Below are 16948 nucleotides of genomic sequence, written 5' to 3' on the forward strand. Positions count from 1 at the left end.
AATTATATATTTCATAACCTTGAGGTTCATGTAGTATTTTGTGAATCCTTTTTGCCTTCTTGATATATATATATATATATATATATATATATATATATATATATATATATATATATATATATATATATATATATATATATATATGCATATCATTTTCAAGTATTATATTCTGAAGTATTTTAGTACAATCACCCTCAATAACATCCACCATAAATGTATTTACCAGTTCCCCCAAGTAAATCCTTTTTTTTTTTTTTTTTTTCAAAAATCAAAGCGCATAGTTTACTTTACTTTTTGCTGCTACTACTACTACTGAGGAAAAAATGGGTGTGTATGTCTGATACTTCAGAAATTTAACAAAGAAATTGACAATTTCAAGGAAGGAATGGTGTGACTAAAGTTATTGTTATTAATAATATGTATAGTATAGTAACATACTGTAGATTTAGTCAGAGCGATAACAATGTTGAGAACATCTGCATTCAGTGGCGTTCCAGATGCACTGTTCCCCGCTGCAATAAGTAATCACAAAAAACATGTCAAAATATTAACTCATTTCTTGTATTTGTACTTTAAATCTCACTGTGTTTTTATATCTCATGGACTAAAGGTTCAGACGGTCATCCCATCAGCTCCAACTGGTGTGGCCACTGGATCACTTGGGCAATCACAGCCGTATTATTTTGATCCGCCTTTATGCGTCAATCATCAGAGTCATCTGCAGAGATTAGCTCATGGGGGTTCACAGTTGTGGCAACTGACAACACAAACAAACGCCTGTTGACCTTTCTGCGTGGCTGAACAAAGGGGACAGTAAACAGTCACGAGAAGTTTGGTGCTGAAGAATAAAGATAACTTTGCAGCCTTTCTAGAGTCACAAAATGATCCGAAGATGGCAGTTATTTATGAACAAATCATGCCTTTTAAACATGTGTATGTTATGATCTTGCAAATCTTGAGTTGTTCACAGTCCATCAGATGAGTAACATCACCGAAGCTGTATACAGGCAGCACAAAAGGCCCTGACTTGCCTGCCGAAAGTACACATTCATCAGTCACACCACGTCATCCGAGGTTTGAACTTTGCTATCCGCTCGAACATCCAAGGTAATCTAAGGCTATGCAGCCTAATGCACTCAGTGTTCATACATTTTGATGCAACATTCAGCGAACACTTGCCCTGAAAGTGGACTTGCAGCTTGAGTCTAGGGGGAAGACCATGTAGCCTCATAACTGAACGTGGTTCATTCTCAATCATTTGGGGCCTTAAATTTTTGTGAGCTCTGGGTGTCAAAATCAAGGTCCACATACAATTGAGTAGGCCACGCAACACTTCAGCCATGTCCTACTGGCTAAAGCACCCCCACCATTCAAGCGACCTGTGGCATGATGCTCCCTGAGATGCATGATAGCTACCACCAAAAATATTTATTCCTGATAAACCATGTTGAGGTTAAAGGCCCTTGGTGACTTTCACCATCTTCTTTGATAGCAACATCGCCCCCCAGTGGTGCAGGATATAATGAGCAATAACTATTACATCTGAAGTCATTTTCTAAAATGATAGAATGGATCCCATTAATAACCGTTCCCATTACCGTGAACCATCGCTGCGATCAAAGCAAGCAGTGCCATTCATTTGTGTCATTTATTTTCTGTACAAACACAAGTATTCAAAGTATAAACTGTACAGTCACTTCAATAAACCATCAACATAAACGAGTAAAACGTCATTTTTCGGCCGGTCGAACAAGAGGCGCTCTCTTACTGAGCGTATGTACAAAGTATAAATTAAATTCCTTTTATCAGGCCTCCTGTGAAAATGTACTTCATGAGAAGACGCGCCAGTCGTGGCCAGTTGAACTGGTTGATGAAGTTGCTTCAGCTCACTCCAACTCGGTGAAGCGGGCGAACATAGCTTTACGGACGGCGTCTTTGTACGTGTCTGAGGAGGAGAGAGTGTAGTTGCTGCCCTTGATGCCAAGTCCTGCTCCTTTCGTCCTGAGCTGCGCCTGAGGGGGGCATTTAGAGAGTTTAAGTATGATTTTTATAGCTGAAATGTGTAATTTCACGTACCTCAATAGGTGCAGTGATGCCCTGCTGATTACGACCCAGACCTTTCCCCTCCTTCCAACCCATGGCCTGCAGCATTTTGTTCCCTATGTTGTCACTATTGAGGCCATCTTTGGTGGGTTGCTCGTAGTTTCTGCAGTAAAGAAGTCAACAAATTTAAAGGTGAAACCAAAAATAAATAAATCAAATTCATGAAAAGTCAATCACACTTACACCACTGGATTTGGTTGGCTAAACTTCTTCTTTTTGGGTGCTGGGGGTTCTGGTATTCCATATTTTTCTCTCCTCTCAGCAGCTCTGTCCCGATATTTTTGCTACAAGACATACACATTCCTTGACGCCAAAGTAACACTGCAAAAACCCATCTTGTTTAAAGCATCGTACCAACCTCAGTCTCTTGTCTCTCCAACTCCTCCAGCTCTGCTTCACTCAGCTTTATTCTGCGGTGAACCTCCAGGTTTTTCTAAAGGAGACGTACAAATCTTTCACTTCTGTGATCGGCGATGACACAGAATGTAAATAATGAGGTTGTTGCGTTACCTTGTGAAGGTCCGAAAGTTGTTGATGTCTGACCAGAGCTTCCTTGTTGGGGAACTGTCTGCGGCACAGCAGACAGGCAAGCTTTTTCCAGTCGGTCATCTTGTCCCCGCCTGCTTCGGCCCCTTCCGCCTCAGCTCCTCCCTCCTCAGGGTCACTATCTCCAGTGTAGGCTGCCACTAGTCCCAGCTGAAATAAGCAAATGAACAGCCTTAGAAATTAAACTAACTAAACTTACTAACCCAAAAGTGAGCGATTTATCCAGAGGGTGGGAACAGGTCATATGTTACAGCTTTCACCTTTACTCTTACCTTGGAGGAGTTGGCTGAAGTGGCTGGAGCTTCCTCTTCTGGAGGATTGGCTTCGTCGAGGAGGCCTGCCTGCTGCACATTCACACACTTCCTTCAGAAGGCATTCAAACACCATCAGAAACAGCTGCAGTTGTCGAACAGTGTTCTACCTTCTTCTCAAACAGCAGATAGCCTGCGTCAGCTGCCGCAGCCTCTCGCCGCTCCTCTTGAGAAATTGGTTGAAAGCTGCTTTTGAAATTCTCCTTTTGCTTATTCAGACTTTTGGCCCACCGCTCCATGTCTTTCGCGATCTGAACGGTCCCAGCAGATAAGTCAATAAAATAAAGCAAGCTAAACTCATGTTAACGCTGAATACCTGTTGAGCTGTTTTACTCTTCGGCTTCTCCTTTTTTTCCTTTGGTTCTTTAGGTTCCTTGTTGCCAGGTGTGTTATTAGCATTTTGTCCTGCATCAACTGAGGCTGGTACATAGGTCTGTTTCTCACTGTCCCAGTAAAGATACTGCTGAGTTTGGGAGTTATAGTAGTACTGAAATGAAGGGAATTAAAGAACACATTATTTAAAACAGACCTTTTGAAGGAGTTAACTCATAACCACTGTTTTTCTTACATGGGTGTTTGGGTCATAGTACAAGCCAGTTTGAGGATCAAAGTAATAGCCAGAAGACTCGTCGTACTGGTAGCTGGATACATCAGGGGCAGCTGTAAAAAGAGACAGAGTATTGAAATCATCAACGCCTTAATAACACCAGTCAAAATGCTACACTTGAGTCAGTTATGAAGTCACTCTACAGCTAAACTACAGCAGAAACCGGGCTTTCCTTCAGCACTCTGTGATTATTTGTAATAATACACGTTAGTTAAGGTTTAGAGAGGCTTAGGGACATGCTAGATTCCAAATTGCTTCATAACTGTGCGTATCTGTCACTCACTCACCTTACCTTCTGATGTGTCATTCGCACCATGACAAAAAAAGAATAGATGTGTATATATTAAACTGGAAACAACCAAGGGCAGAAGAGCGCTGATACCTGCGTTAGCGACGGCGGCTTGTCCACTGGCTGCTGATGTGGCAGTGGCAGAGGCTACAGCAGAGGTAACAGGCACAGCTTCAGCTGCACCCCGTGATTTGGATTCCAATTGTTGCGCAATTTGTAACGCCTGTAATAAACATAGGCTCAATGAATAAGTCAATATGCATCACCTGCACTTGTTTGGTTTGAGTCTTTACCTGGACAGCAGGTTGGGAAATTATATGGGGTTGGTAAACCTGCACACCAGGAGGGAGAACTACTCCCGCGGGAGTCTGAACCATCTTTAAAGCAGGGGGAGCTAGAAGATGAAGAATTTGAACTGTTAATAGTAATCCAAACCTTACATGAGACTGCTTCTAATAGTAATAAATTATACTAGGAAAATTACTAAAACACAGAGACATTGTGTTGAGATGAATGTGAGTTGTAAACATGAAAAATCTCACCTCCCAAAATTCCATTCTCCTGAGAGGTGCTGACTCCTGCTTGATGGTAGAAGGGCTGGTAGTCCTGGTGGGGAAAAAAAAAAAGATGAATTAAACCACTTCTATTTTCTTGTAACCAAGACAGATTGATGTGAATGAAGGACAACAACAAAGAGAAAAAGCCTACCTGCTGAATTGGATTGAAGCCTTCCGGGATGTAGTAATCAGATGACTCGGAGTTGGGTTGAGGCTGAACAGGATGATGGAGAAAACGTTTTAAAATGAGTTAAACAGACAAACATTTGAATGTGTTAACGCTTGGTACCTGACTTGATGACCACTGGGCGGCAGCAATCGCAGTGCTAGCAACAGAGAAGGCACTGACGCGATTTCCATCAGAGAGCAAGAAGTCCCTAAAAACAAATGAGATGGTCTTATTTTCCCACTCAAGTCGTACAGTTAAAATAGACTTGGCTTTACACTTACTTCCTAGCGCTCTTAGCATAGTCGACTCCAATGGTTTTCCCATCAAGCTTCAACGGAGGCTGCAGTCCTTGTAACATGGTCAGCAGCTGAGAAGCTTCCTGTTAATTAAAATGAATCCATATTAAAAATACTTCATTGCAAATCATATTTTACGGTCCAAATGAATTTACCAGAGGAGAAGACAGTTGAACAAAGGCAAAACCTCGATTCTGGCCAGTCTGCTTGTCTTTGATGAGGCGTATATTGTTAGACGACAGATTGGCATAGGGGGCCAAGGCGGTTAGAATGGCATCCACCGTAGTAAGAGGAGCAATGTTTCGTAGGATGATGGCTAGAAAAGATACAAACAGGAAATCAATTGCTAGTGTACTTAACTTATATAATATAATAATTTGGTCTTACTGTCGCCGCAGAAATCTCCACCGGGCGGATTCTCTGCGGGGCCAGCATTACCATTAGCATCGCCCTCTGTTGAGAAAAAATAAACAGAGATGAAAAGTGCATCGTTATCACACACTTGGAACCATTGACCACAAGGTGTAGCTTTTAGAGTCCCTGACCTTGTGTAAACAACTGATACACTTAGTATAAAAAAAAAAAAAAAAAAAAAAGTTGGGTTTAAAAAGAAGCATGCTAGCCTGGGCTAACATTTGCAGCTCTCCTTTCCACTGTAAAGGCTGTACAAAAACTGCTTCCCAATACTGCAGATTCAGGTTGCTTGGATGATGGAGTCTGTCGCCTCTTGGTAATTCAGCTACTTACCAACTTTGGCTGCTCCACACCTGAAGCACTTCAGCCTCCTCCGGAAATTGTACAGGCCACACTGCAAGTAACCGTTTACATCATTTTTATTACACACCTTCTAAAGCCCTGAACAGGTGCCTCAGAGAACAAGACGTCTATATTAGAGTGAAGGATACCATCCTTACCATCAATACCACCTGTCCTTTACAAATAGGTGTGTCAACTCACATCACCAATAAGAAAACTTACTAAACACTAAAAAGGCTATTTTTGGTTGGGGTGCTTGCATGACAGGACGCAACCAATCAACTTACAGTATTGCAGAGCCAGTCTTCATACTTGTTTCTCGGATGGCTGTAGTGCATGTCCACAACTTTTCCTTGGATTACCAGGAGTTTCTGAAAAGGAGGATGAATGTCATACAGTAGTTCATGACGAATGCTGATCTCATCATCTGAGCTAGCAGTTTTGGAAGGGAGAGAAGGGCAGGAAGGGATCCCCAACACATAGCCTTTGTGCTAAAGATAGCACACGATGATGTGCGTGAGCTTCTCGTGAAGGAAGATTCCTAATGTGTTTGGGACCCGGCACCCAGGCTGAGCTGGAGCAGAATGTAAAATGTGATCGTAGTGGGACACTTTTTAGACCAAAAAAACAAAACAAAAAAACAAAAGTTAACTTGCCATTGAGAGAAAACGAAACAAAAAAAAGAAACTGCACAAATCCTACAGAGGAGGCTTCAGAATTGAGTCACCCCTCGTTATTGATGCCTCCTTTATATAGGAAATTGTCTCCTCTTAAAACACATTAGTAGATCACGTGACGTTTCAAAATCTGCAGGATGTAAAGGGGAATTAACCCTTTGAATGAATTAAAAAAAATAGATACAAAATGGGACAATGAAATTGACTAAATGCAAACTGTACACTGACAATGCTCTAATTCACATTTCCTACAGACTTCCCCAATCTTTGCAGTTTCCACACTACTCATTTGATGCACTTTGGTTGCCTTTTGGGTAATTTCTTCAAAGATCCCCAAGATTAAAACTAGACTTGGCGATTGTGAAGCAACCTGATTGGTCTCCATCCATCGGGTAGCATCTTGCAAGTGATAAAAGTCCACGAAGGCGAAACCACGGCTTATACCTAGAGACAGCATTCAAATATAGACGGGAGGCGTGTTAGTTAAAATCCATGGGCATATACTTTAAACTGTTCCACAAACTTTGTCACGACCCAGGCACTGTTTGGTAAACAGAAGGTCATTCTGGATGAGTCTTACTATATCACAACGTCCTGTTGAACTTCATTGCTCTTAGTAATTCAGTTTTACTTACCTTAACGGGATAGGAAATTAACTGGGCTTAAAGCTGTTGAATCAATTAGCTTTTGAATCAAAAAATAAAAACTTTACTCCTGCTTGATGGGGTGGAAATGGGGTCTGGATGGAAGCACAGTGGTCTATGTAACAGTGGGGAAGGGAAAGAAATGAAGTGTCTGGCATACGTACATTTCTCACCCGACTTCTTCTTCATCAGTCTGACATCCACTGGTTGGGGTCCCTCAAGTTGGTCAATAGCATAAGAAATCTGGAAGGAACACAAAACATTAAAAAAATGACAAAATAAAGCCGTATTAAATTCAGCTTGAATTATTGTCAGTGAGATATACTTACTTCTTCCTCTGTGACGTGAGGGGCCAGACCCCAAAGCATAATTGTCTTGCTCTTCTTCTCCTCATCCCTTTTGTAATCCTGATCAGGGTAGTCTCCATCTGAGTGGTAACCATCTTCGGATCGATCGCTGTTGCGCCTTTTTCGCTCTCTTTGCTTGATCAAGCAGTAAGAAAGTGCGTTAGTCACACAAGATATAGCGTATTTCATGTAGTTTTGAAATGTGCTACCTCTGGACTGTCTCTCGATCCTCTGCGCTCTCCTTCGTAACGATCACTACGCCTCTCGTCCCCCCAGCGCCGCATGTTGTGGTCACGCTCAGCATCCCTCTCCCGCCGCTCTCGCCAGTCTAAATCTTCGACGCGCTGCTCAGAACCATACCGGCCACTTCGCTCAGTTCTGCTTATCCTGTTGAAATGGACAAGACATTTGTCATCGCCTTATGTCATATGGCTACGATAACCACAAGGAAATGACAAGAAAACACCACAATTATGCATCAAAGAGAGATCAATAAACAGCGTTAAATAATTATGAATTTGAATTAGAGGCTGTTATTTTAGAAACAAATACAGATAGATCAGGTATGTCTCAGTGCTTCTTCATATTAGTGGTGCTAAATACTACATTAAAAGGATTTGGACTAATGCACGAAGTCGAAGTGGAATGGCAGTGTAACAGAAAGCACAGTAAGATATAAATATCGCCAACTAAATCTACCATCATGGCGACTCGACTCACCTCTTGTCGGCTCCCATGTTGCTCGGTAGCTTTAGCAACCAAGAACGACCTATAACATAACCAAACGATCAAGGTGTGAGCAAAACAGGAAACTATCCGCAAAACGATACAATAAAAACAGCAGCAACGCTAAATGCATCGTAACGGAAAGCCTGCTTATAAAACCACATCAGTGTTCAGACATGTTTGAAGGCAACATCGAACAAGAAAAACATTCCTTAGCTAACGTAAATCTTACAAATTATGTAAGGTGGCGACTCACCAATGCAGTATGGATAACAATATTTGTCACTAACGGATACAATTGTTTCAAAACTATGCCATAAAAACAGTTTTTGAAACGACCATATTACGGTCAAGGTCTTCTCACGTCAGCCGAACGACGACACCTTCTTTATCCCATGATGCACCGGTGCAGTGACAATTATTTGCCCTCAGTTTGTCTTACAGGCGATCCCTTGTTCCGCTACATAAATATAACACATAATATGTGCATTATTCCACCACTCGTTCGTGGAAAATTAAATCATTTGATTTGCGTGCTTTTCATGTGCCGACCAAGGCAATCAACAATGTATGGGCTGTTCCACGATTAATGCTTACGTAGCCTTGTAAGACTAACTGAGGGCGAAGTCACATATGGTCGCCATTTTCTTTCCTACAATTGGTGGCTCATATGGTGAACTAAAGGCAGTTGTGTACGTTGTTGTCTATTTTTAATCATTATTTGGACGCCTCAGTCAACACCCATGCCAGGTATCAGCAAAAGATCAGAAACAATCAGGATAGCAACGTGTTGTCAGCCTTGCAAAACATTCCACGATCGCTACATGTTTTGGTTGTTGACTGAAGTGTCCTAATAATGATTGAAAATTGATTTAAAAAAAACGAAGACAACAGCGTTTAGTTCACCATATTATACCTCGTATTTGTAATAGAAACCTTGCTCGTCTATTTATTCACTCGATCTGGTAGGGCGGTCGTGTCTAACCCAGCTACTTGTGGTGAGACGTGGGGGACAAGTCATCTATCCATCACACTGAGCATATATTGGCGAGAAACCACTTGCACATGAACGACTTAAGTCACAAACTGACCTATATCATGCAAGCACAACAATCTGAAAGGCCACTGGCACCAGGGTTTTGAAAAATACCTCCCATTTAATTAGCATCTATTCCACATTTCATCTCATTTATATAGTCTCTTACCTTTAATCTTGACGGTACTTTTATGAAATGGCAATGACATACCTGTAAAAGTTGGCATATAGATCAATAACCTTTATTTGTCCTGCAGTGGGGAATAATGTGAAGTACATATAGGTAAAAATGTATGGCTGGGACCGATTTTAAAATGGACCCAAATAGAGTTGGATGAATTTTCTGTGGACATAGAAGACTGGGCCTCTTTTAGTGTGTGTGATAAGCGAGTGTTGTTTCATTAAATATCAAAGTTGGGTCAAAGCTACCAAATTCAGACTATAGTGATTCGTGAAGTGTCTTTAATACATTACTCCTCTGTTATTTGACTAACAATGGTAACAAAATATCTGCGTAAAGGTTACATTAAACCAGACAAGACAGTTCAAATACATGACAAGGGCATTTCCATTGTTCCTTTTATTACAGTATTTAAAACAAAAAACAATCACAAGACAATTCACTGTACATTAGTCCCGTTAGAAGACTGAACCATGTTTAACTTGGCACACTGGGATGATCCCATTTAATTTTTTTTTTTGTTGTATTAACCAGATGACAATGTTTTTATGTTGCCAGAACCACGATCAAGGTAGATGGACTTCATTTGAGTTACCTTGATTTTGCTTGAGTCACAAATATCCAAGCCAAACCATCTTAACAAAAGTAGCAGGGTTATACAACACAAAATAAAACAATGTTATAGAAAATGGTCCACGAGGGTGTCAAACATGAAGGTGATATTTGTGTCCATCACAAATATTTATATACATAAAAAAATCAGGGTTGAGATGGGCTGGTAGGTGGAGGATGATGAGGAACTTCAAAGGTCACTCTAGGTCAGTGTTTCACCTTTTGTCACCTGGAAATTGAAACATGAGGTAAGAGAAAACATTTTGCTATATACTTAACTATACAGATTGAATACATCACCCATACTCATCTACTTATTAATTAGCACAGAATGTAAGCAAGTATGCAACTTGCAGCTGTTAGGTGAGCATCAGGTTACTGAGACGCCTGCAGCAGGTAAACAAAATAGTGATCAACTCAAACTAATTCACCTAGTATCTTCTAGAATCTTGGCAGGAATGCTGAGATGTGTTCAATTTGTGTTTCGCATTTTTAACATCAGTGACCTCAGTTGGTGTAAACGAAAAATCCAATAGCACAAATGAGTATATTACTTTAAAATAAGACACTGTTGAACTACAATAACATTTAATCTTCAAAATGACTCTTACCCTTGCTTCAATATACTCGATCCTCCTCTCCAAAGCTGTCAACTTCTCGTTGAGGGTTGCCAGACGGGATCGACACGACATATCTGTCAAATGAATTTATGCAGGCCGTTATTATACCACCTCGTTTTCGTCGTTTTCATCCATTTATGATGTCCAAGACCACACTTTATTTCAAATAGCGATGACAACGACGTCTGCTGCTGTTTACCGTTTATGTCGCAGAAGCATCACTGGGGCCGATTAGCAACTAGCCATTTGACGACGAACATCAAGCGAAAGCATATTAATTCAGCGACAATACTACTCTGTAATAACTAAAACGACAATATAAATGAATACAGTTGAGTTCTGTAACCAGAGAGGACATATTTCGTCCAAACATGACCAACCATTGCTACATGCTATCAGCCTGGGAGTGGCCATAGAAACATCAGCTAGCAATGCTAACAGCCAGCCGAGGAGGATGTTTCAAAATAGACGGTGAACTGGACGGTATTGTCAGACCCACAACACTTACCAAAAGAGTTCAGGAAGTCAGCGATTTTCTTGATGCTACTCGTTATTACTTCAATGTACTCCCGATTGGCCCAATCTTGGTGAATCTCTCTCTGCACTGGATCTTCCTGACCGGCCATGATGGACGAGAGATGCGTTTGTGTTCGTTCAGGAAATGAAAGACTTGTCGTGGTGTGCGTTTACACCTCACGATTTGTTTTAATAAATATAAGTAAAGCAAAGCAAGCCAGTATGATGCCTTGCCACAAACACTGTATTCCCTATATATTTATAGAATTTGTATTATTCAGTGTATATTGTATACACTGAATAATAAAAAAAATGGAAAAACATGTTTTAAAATCAAATGGGATTCAGTGTTATTTAAAAACATTTGCAATCACGTATAATAATGTTGCTTTTTTTATTTGTGTTCACTGACGATTCATTTTTTTGGATAAGCTGATTGATGTCAGTCAGACAAAATGAATTATTACTGTAACATGTAAGACTTATTTGTTTGTAATTCAATTTTAACAATGGCTGATGAACAGCGACACCATTTCTAACCCTCAACACAGGGATCAAGTGCAGTCAAGCTCTCTGGAAGATTTTCTGTTTTATTTATTTATTTTTTCTTGGTATTTTTGTAGTTATTTTGAACGGCGGGATTAATGAAGGATATATAACCTCATGAAGGAAGAAAGAATGTATTCATCAGACAATGTTTTCTATACTTTATTTTTCTCTAACATGGATGCGCAAAATACATTTTCATTGGTGAACACATGAAGCAAATACAGACATTTACATTTTCATCAAGCACTCCTCACATAGAAATGTTTACAGAAGCACCATCATTGGGTAAACTGACTGTATAGCAATATGAGTGCCTTTGTTTTTGTTCAAAAGTGCTAGATATAGGGGTTCAACTCATCTACATTAAATACAATTGAAACTAAAAGATTTAGTTTCTTCTTGCCACAGACACAGAATATATCTTAGATTTGCTTTTGAGGAGAATGTGAAATGACAATGTGACCGTCTTCGCATTATGACTTCGCACTTTGGAGTAACTCCTTAATATCTTTCTCAAGGTCAATGGTAAGAAAACTTCTGCTATAGCGCTTGTAAGGCTCGCCATCAGGGCCGACAAGGAACTTCTCAAAGTTCCAGGACACATCATTTCTACAAACAGGACTCCAGATGATGGACTTCGGATCAGACATCAGTGCCATAGAATTGTCACAGGGGAACGGGAGCTTTTCCTTCAAGTAGACAAACAAAGGGTGGGCGTCCTTTCCGTTGACTTGTACCTTCTCTAACAGCTGGAACTTTGGTTGGAAGTCATTTCCAGGACGGAGATACTTCAGAGACCTTAAGATTTCATCATTGTTGCTATTCTCCTGATAAAAGAGAGACAATATTGAGACATGAATACAGCACAGAAAAAGAATACTTATATTTCTTTATGTACTATAGTTTATTTCATAATTTTGCTCAGCCAAATTATTATTAAGCACTGGGTTAAATTGATCTAAAAATACTTTTAATTTAAAAAACGAACAGCAAAAAATAATTGAAATCGAGAAAAAACAGGAAGAAAAGAATATAATAATAAACATATATAATGCGGTTTTATAACAACACCTCTAAAACCAAGTTGCGGCACGGAAGCTTCAACGTCATTTCCGGTAAGCACAACAAGTTCGACCTACCTGATGTCCGAACTGGTTACAGGGAACACCCAGGATAACGAGACCATCCGAAGCATATCGGGAGTGGAGCTCGTTCATCTGGGTGTAATCCCTGGTTGTTGTTCCTCAGAGAGACGCAACATTCTCGATGAGAACAACTTTTCCCCGCAGCGCCGAGAATCGGAAGGTTTCTCCTGACAGCAGTCGAGCTGAGAGGTCGTAGAAGCGCCGTGCTGCCATATCGCCGTCTTCCGAGTGTTGCGTTCTGGTTTCAAGATAAAACGCAAACCTGACAGAGCACTAGTCTGATAGGATGGGCGGGTCGAGGATGTAACATGACACCATCAGTTTGTTTTTTTAAAGGCATAACGGACTCACCAGAGGCGGGGACATTTCTTTAAATTACTATTAGCTTTATATTTAATATTTAAGGTCATTGTAGATCTCGTTTACAATTGACAACTTCTATTTTGCTTGAAAACATTATGAAAAGTGTCATTTTAAATTGTGCAATAATGCACCGACCCACTAAGGACAATGAACAATGCTATTTATTGTTTGATTATTGCAGTAACATCTAATCTTTTTAGATATTTTAATGTTGTTCTCACCAGACGTTTGTGTTTGTGCTACTCTGTTTGTGCATATACTCTGTATATGCTGATTACTTCCTTTCCCCCTCTCTCCTGTTTTCTGTAAAATCTTATTTAGCCTGAATTAATGTGAATGCTGACTCTCATTTCAGTGCACATTGGAAGTTTGGCCTTTAAGCTCAAACCAGAGGGATTTTATTAACTTAATGCTGTGGTCAATAACACGCCATCAATAGTCAAACGTGATGCCCAATCTTAATGCAAGACCATTCCAAACAGACCTCAGAATACATCAAACAACACTCGTATAAACAAGGGGGGCATAACATCTTTCAGTATACATTTATCGTTTCCGATTAAAAAGTCATAAACCACAAATTTGAACAGGACACACGTAAAGTGCAGTCAAAACTTGCTCGGATGCGATACGTTAACAAACCCTAAAAGCAGGGGTAATTGTTCATTTAGTAATATTTAAACCACCCATATTATTCAACTAAGAACACGTAAAATACATTAAAAACAAACTTAATGTCATACCTTAACTAATAACCGCGATCGCACGGGAAATATGACAATCTGCATTATTTTAATGTGGATGTAAAGGAACAGCCACACCCCTGTCCGAGTGGTAAATGGTACATCCCAGGAAGTTGTATCAGAGTAGTGTGCACTTGATTGAATGGAAGTCCCGTATTTTTTTTAATAGCTTCTGAATGAACTGGTTCATTAATCGCATCATGGTTTTTAGCATGTCGTAAGGTGAAGGGACATGTGGCACTACTTTTTAATAGTCTAACATGGAGGGGGCAAGCAGCCTGTGCTTAGTTGGTAGCTTCCTGGTCAGCCTTGTTTGTGTCGCGGTTTATATCGTGTACACAGAGCTGTACCCGAATATTGTCGTTATCACTGGAAAACCTCCGATTAGTAAGATCACATTTGCTTACAAGTTCAAACAAGGGTCTTACAAGGAGTGTGTGCATCTTTTAAAGGAAAGTCACATTTTGGCTCCAAAGCTGTCCTGCCTCGGAGTGTATTATGATGACCCTAACAAGGTAAAGCACCGCAAACAAACGTCACTTAAATGGCAACACGTGGTGAGTCATGAGCAGTAACTGTCATTTTTATTGTTCGGTCATTTTAATGGACCGTTTCAAATTCTTTACTAATTCTTAAACGCTAGATGGCGACAGGAACGTGGGCTAGAAAACAGTGAAGCTGGTTCAACTTCAGATGTATGTTTCTATTCTCATTATTAAAAAAAATAATCTGAGGCTAGACATAAATTCGTCAAGAAGCTGGTGCTTCCTCTTATTTTCCATGCCGCATCAGCATACGGCCACCTGTCCCACAACTTTCAGCGTGTATTGTATCAAGTCATCTTGAAATCAGATTGGTTGCAGAATCTGTTTTTGACTATTTTCCATTCAACATAGCTATAGATTGTGTGATTGTTTATTGTCATTATATGCCCCATTACACCACAACACATTTCCCGTGTTCTGCATGACTATGTGCCAAGCTTTAAAAAAATTATGCAGTTTTACTGGTCTATGCATTACAAAAGAATGGGATAAAACTAAAAGTTTTAATCATTTAGATTCGTTGTCAGTGTATGTGTACCTTAAAGTGGGCAGCTTCTAGGTGTCCCATAGCTTTTTTGGATGAAGCCAGGATTTGCTCTTGGCCATACAATGATGAAAAAGTTATTTATCTCGCCACAACCCTGATGTTAGCTTTGATCGAGAAGAAACTGTTCAAAACAACGAGGGACTCTACAGAGACCATAAACTTCAACAGTATCGTTCAACAGCAACAGCATTTAAGCCACTCAAAAAAATTCTTATACTTTTTACGATGATTGTAAACTTGATTCGGCATAGTTATTTTGTTTTTGTGTTTGTCTTGGGAGAATAAATAATTAAAGCTTTGTTTATTGTTATCGCAAGTAAATATAATTATGTATAATACGAGAAAGTAATTAATTGCTGCAAGTTTTGCAAAGTATTTCTTTTAACTCTGAAACAAATGAGGTAAAGGAAGTAAGCAGAATCCCTGTGCCCCTGTTTTGTAGACTTTAGAAATCTTGTGAAAAAACAGTGCAATCGATATACTGCACTGAGTGAGTGGGTACACTGAGTGCCTCGCCCAGAGGTGTAGGAGCATTAAAAAAAAAAAAAAAAAGATTAAAAACGTAGAAGAACTTGACCTGGTTTAAAACCAGTAAAAAAAAGGTATGTTTTTTTATACCAAGATTGTTGTTTCCTTTTACCATTGAATGTACCTGTCACTAAGGAAAAAAGACTGTTTATGGCATATTTGTGTATCATATACATCTTTAATGTAATTTCTACTTGCCCTTTTACAGTGCGGAAATCAGTTCGAAACTGCAAAACCATCTTTTCAATGTCCACATCGTTTTCATTTTTCAATTATTCTATTCTCAGTGTGACTCAAACCCAATCAATGTGACAAAGTATTTCCCGGTTTAATAGTTTGATTTACCCGAAGTTCTGATTTAAAACATTCACTTCTTGCTACTGCTGTTTTCCCATGAAAGCAATTACATAGCTGGTATCGCATTGCTCTTAACACAGTTTCGATCTGATCTAAGTTAAAATAATTGGGCTAATGATCTCATCTCATTATCGCCCAAACCAGGGGATAACACAGAGCCTCTGTGTCAGTAGCCCTCAGGAGTGCTCTCAGAAAAGAGTGGTGCTACTAAATAGTGCGCCTCTCTGTGTTGATATCCGCTGTGAGAAGTGTTTTGAAAAGCGCACCATACGATGGATAAGTGTCAGCAGGGCTGGTCTGAATTGCTGTTCTCACTTTTCTTGTTTTTTATTTCTTTAATCACTTCCTTTGGAGATACAAAAACGACCCCAACGTGGTGTGTGAGCTCTATAACTGTTGCTATGGTTACAGGCCTGGTGCAACTTGCCTCCTTCAAAGGGCTAACGCATATTCTTGTCCCCACTCACTCAGTTCCTACACTTCAAACAAAAAAAAACTCAGACTTATAGTTTCAAAGCTATGGGTTCCCTCCGACCTGGCATCACCTCTGCCATGACATCTTTGTTCCGTCCCTCTTCTCCTGCCTTCTGCCCAATTAAGACAAAAGAGTAAGAGGCTGAAGTGGATCCTCTTTAAAGCTTTTATTCTGCGTCAGGGCCTCCTTCCCCATGCTGAGAAATATTCATTATACAACTCTTGTCGAGAACTGAAAATGTCAGAATGGCAGGCATGTCTGTTTTCCCCCTTGGGATTGGCTTGTGGATCTCAGCATGACTCAAGGACATCTGGCAGCGAAAGTGCTGGTTCTGTCTTGGGTTGGAGATTTTTTATGACAAGAACAGAGGCTCTGTACCTATGTACAGTATGTAGATGGATCACCTCACCCCCACCAATGATGCTGTGAGCACCATCATTTTAGGCCACATTTGAGCCTAGTTAAATGTGTGTTCCTGATTAAACATGAATGGCTTAAAATGATATATGATGTCATCGGTCTGATGTGATGAGGCTCAATATTTTGGCAGCATGACGCTCTTTAGCCTGTAAAAATCCATAGCTGCATTGTTGTATAAGCCGCTGGGTTCAGACCACGAGAAAAAGTAGAGGCTTATAGTCCTGGAATTATAGCACTGTTTGTTGGCCTTTCATACCACTGATCCCAAGATCAGTGTTGGGAC

The 16948-nt window shown here is 40.1% G+C and overlaps 4 protein-coding genes across 16 annotated transcripts in view; 1 reads left to right on the top strand and 3 right to left on the bottom strand.

The window, feature by feature from the left end:
* Nucleotides 1-1635: 1635 nt before the first annotated feature.
* Nucleotides 1636-8432, bottom strand: rbm5 (RNA binding motif protein 5). The gene is made up of 25 exons (XM_053868678.1): nucleotides 8285-8432; nucleotides 8023-8071; nucleotides 7512-7689; nucleotides 7285-7437; nucleotides 7120-7198; nucleotides 6682-6755; nucleotides 5922-6005; nucleotides 5626-5686; nucleotides 5266-5331; nucleotides 5034-5194; nucleotides 4864-4961; nucleotides 4703-4790; nucleotides 4565-4627; nucleotides 4399-4462; nucleotides 4150-4250; nucleotides 3950-4079; nucleotides 3529-3620; nucleotides 3277-3447; nucleotides 3071-3211; nucleotides 2922-2993; nucleotides 2614-2799; nucleotides 2462-2536; nucleotides 2287-2387; nucleotides 2077-2206; nucleotides 1636-2012 (listed from the first exon to the last, which is right to left on the bottom strand). The coding sequence occupies exons 2-25, from the start codon at nucleotides 8037-8039 to the stop codon at nucleotides 1887-1889; spliced, it is 2511 nt and encodes an 836-aa protein (XP_053724653.1). The 5' UTR covers nucleotides 8040-8071; nucleotides 8285-8432; the 3' UTR covers nucleotides 1636-1886.
* Nucleotides 8433-9605: 1173 nt separating this feature from the next.
* brk1 (BRICK1 subunit of SCAR/WAVE actin nucleating complex) lies at nucleotides 9606-11149 on the bottom strand. The gene is made up of 3 exons (XM_053868680.1): nucleotides 10986-11149; nucleotides 10469-10551; nucleotides 9606-10086 (listed from the first exon to the last, which is right to left on the bottom strand). The coding sequence occupies exons 1-3, from the start codon at nucleotides 11101-11103 to the stop codon at nucleotides 10060-10062; spliced, it is 228 nt and encodes a 75-aa protein (XP_053724655.1). The 5' UTR covers nucleotides 11104-11149; the 3' UTR covers nucleotides 9606-10059.
* A 546-nt stretch (nucleotides 11150-11695) lies between these two features.
* On the bottom strand, nucleotides 11696-13022 carry gpx1a (glutathione peroxidase 1a). The gene is made up of 2 exons (XM_053867683.1): nucleotides 12682-13022; nucleotides 11696-12369 (listed from the first exon to the last, which is right to left on the bottom strand). Exons 1-2 carry the CDS (start codon nucleotides 12898-12900, stop codon nucleotides 12016-12018), a joined length of 573 nt encoding a protein of 190 aa, XP_053723658.1. The 5' UTR covers nucleotides 12901-13022; the 3' UTR covers nucleotides 11696-12015.
* An 889-nt stretch (nucleotides 13023-13911) lies between these two features.
* The window catches only part of LOC128761115 (testis-expressed protein 264 homolog), a 38169-nt gene continuing 35132 nt past the window's right edge, over nucleotides 13912-16948 (top strand). For all 13 annotated transcript variants that reach the window (XR_008414900.1, XR_008414902.1, XR_008414903.1 and 10 more), the window contains exon 1: nucleotides 13912-14308. Coding sequence is in view for 1 of the 13 variants with exons in the window: in XM_053869057.1 (XP_053725032.1) it covers nucleotides 14054-14308 (255 nt within the window). In the remaining 12 variants the exon portion in view is untranslated. The remainder of the gene's footprint in view (nucleotides 14309-16948) is intronic.

Source organism: Synchiropus splendidus, chromosome 6 (assembly GCF_027744825.2).
Source record: "Synchiropus splendidus isolate RoL2022-P1 chromosome 6, RoL_Sspl_1.0, whole genome shotgun sequence".
NCBI classification, from domain to species: Eukaryota; Metazoa; Chordata; class Actinopteri; order Syngnathiformes; family Callionymidae; genus Synchiropus; species Synchiropus splendidus.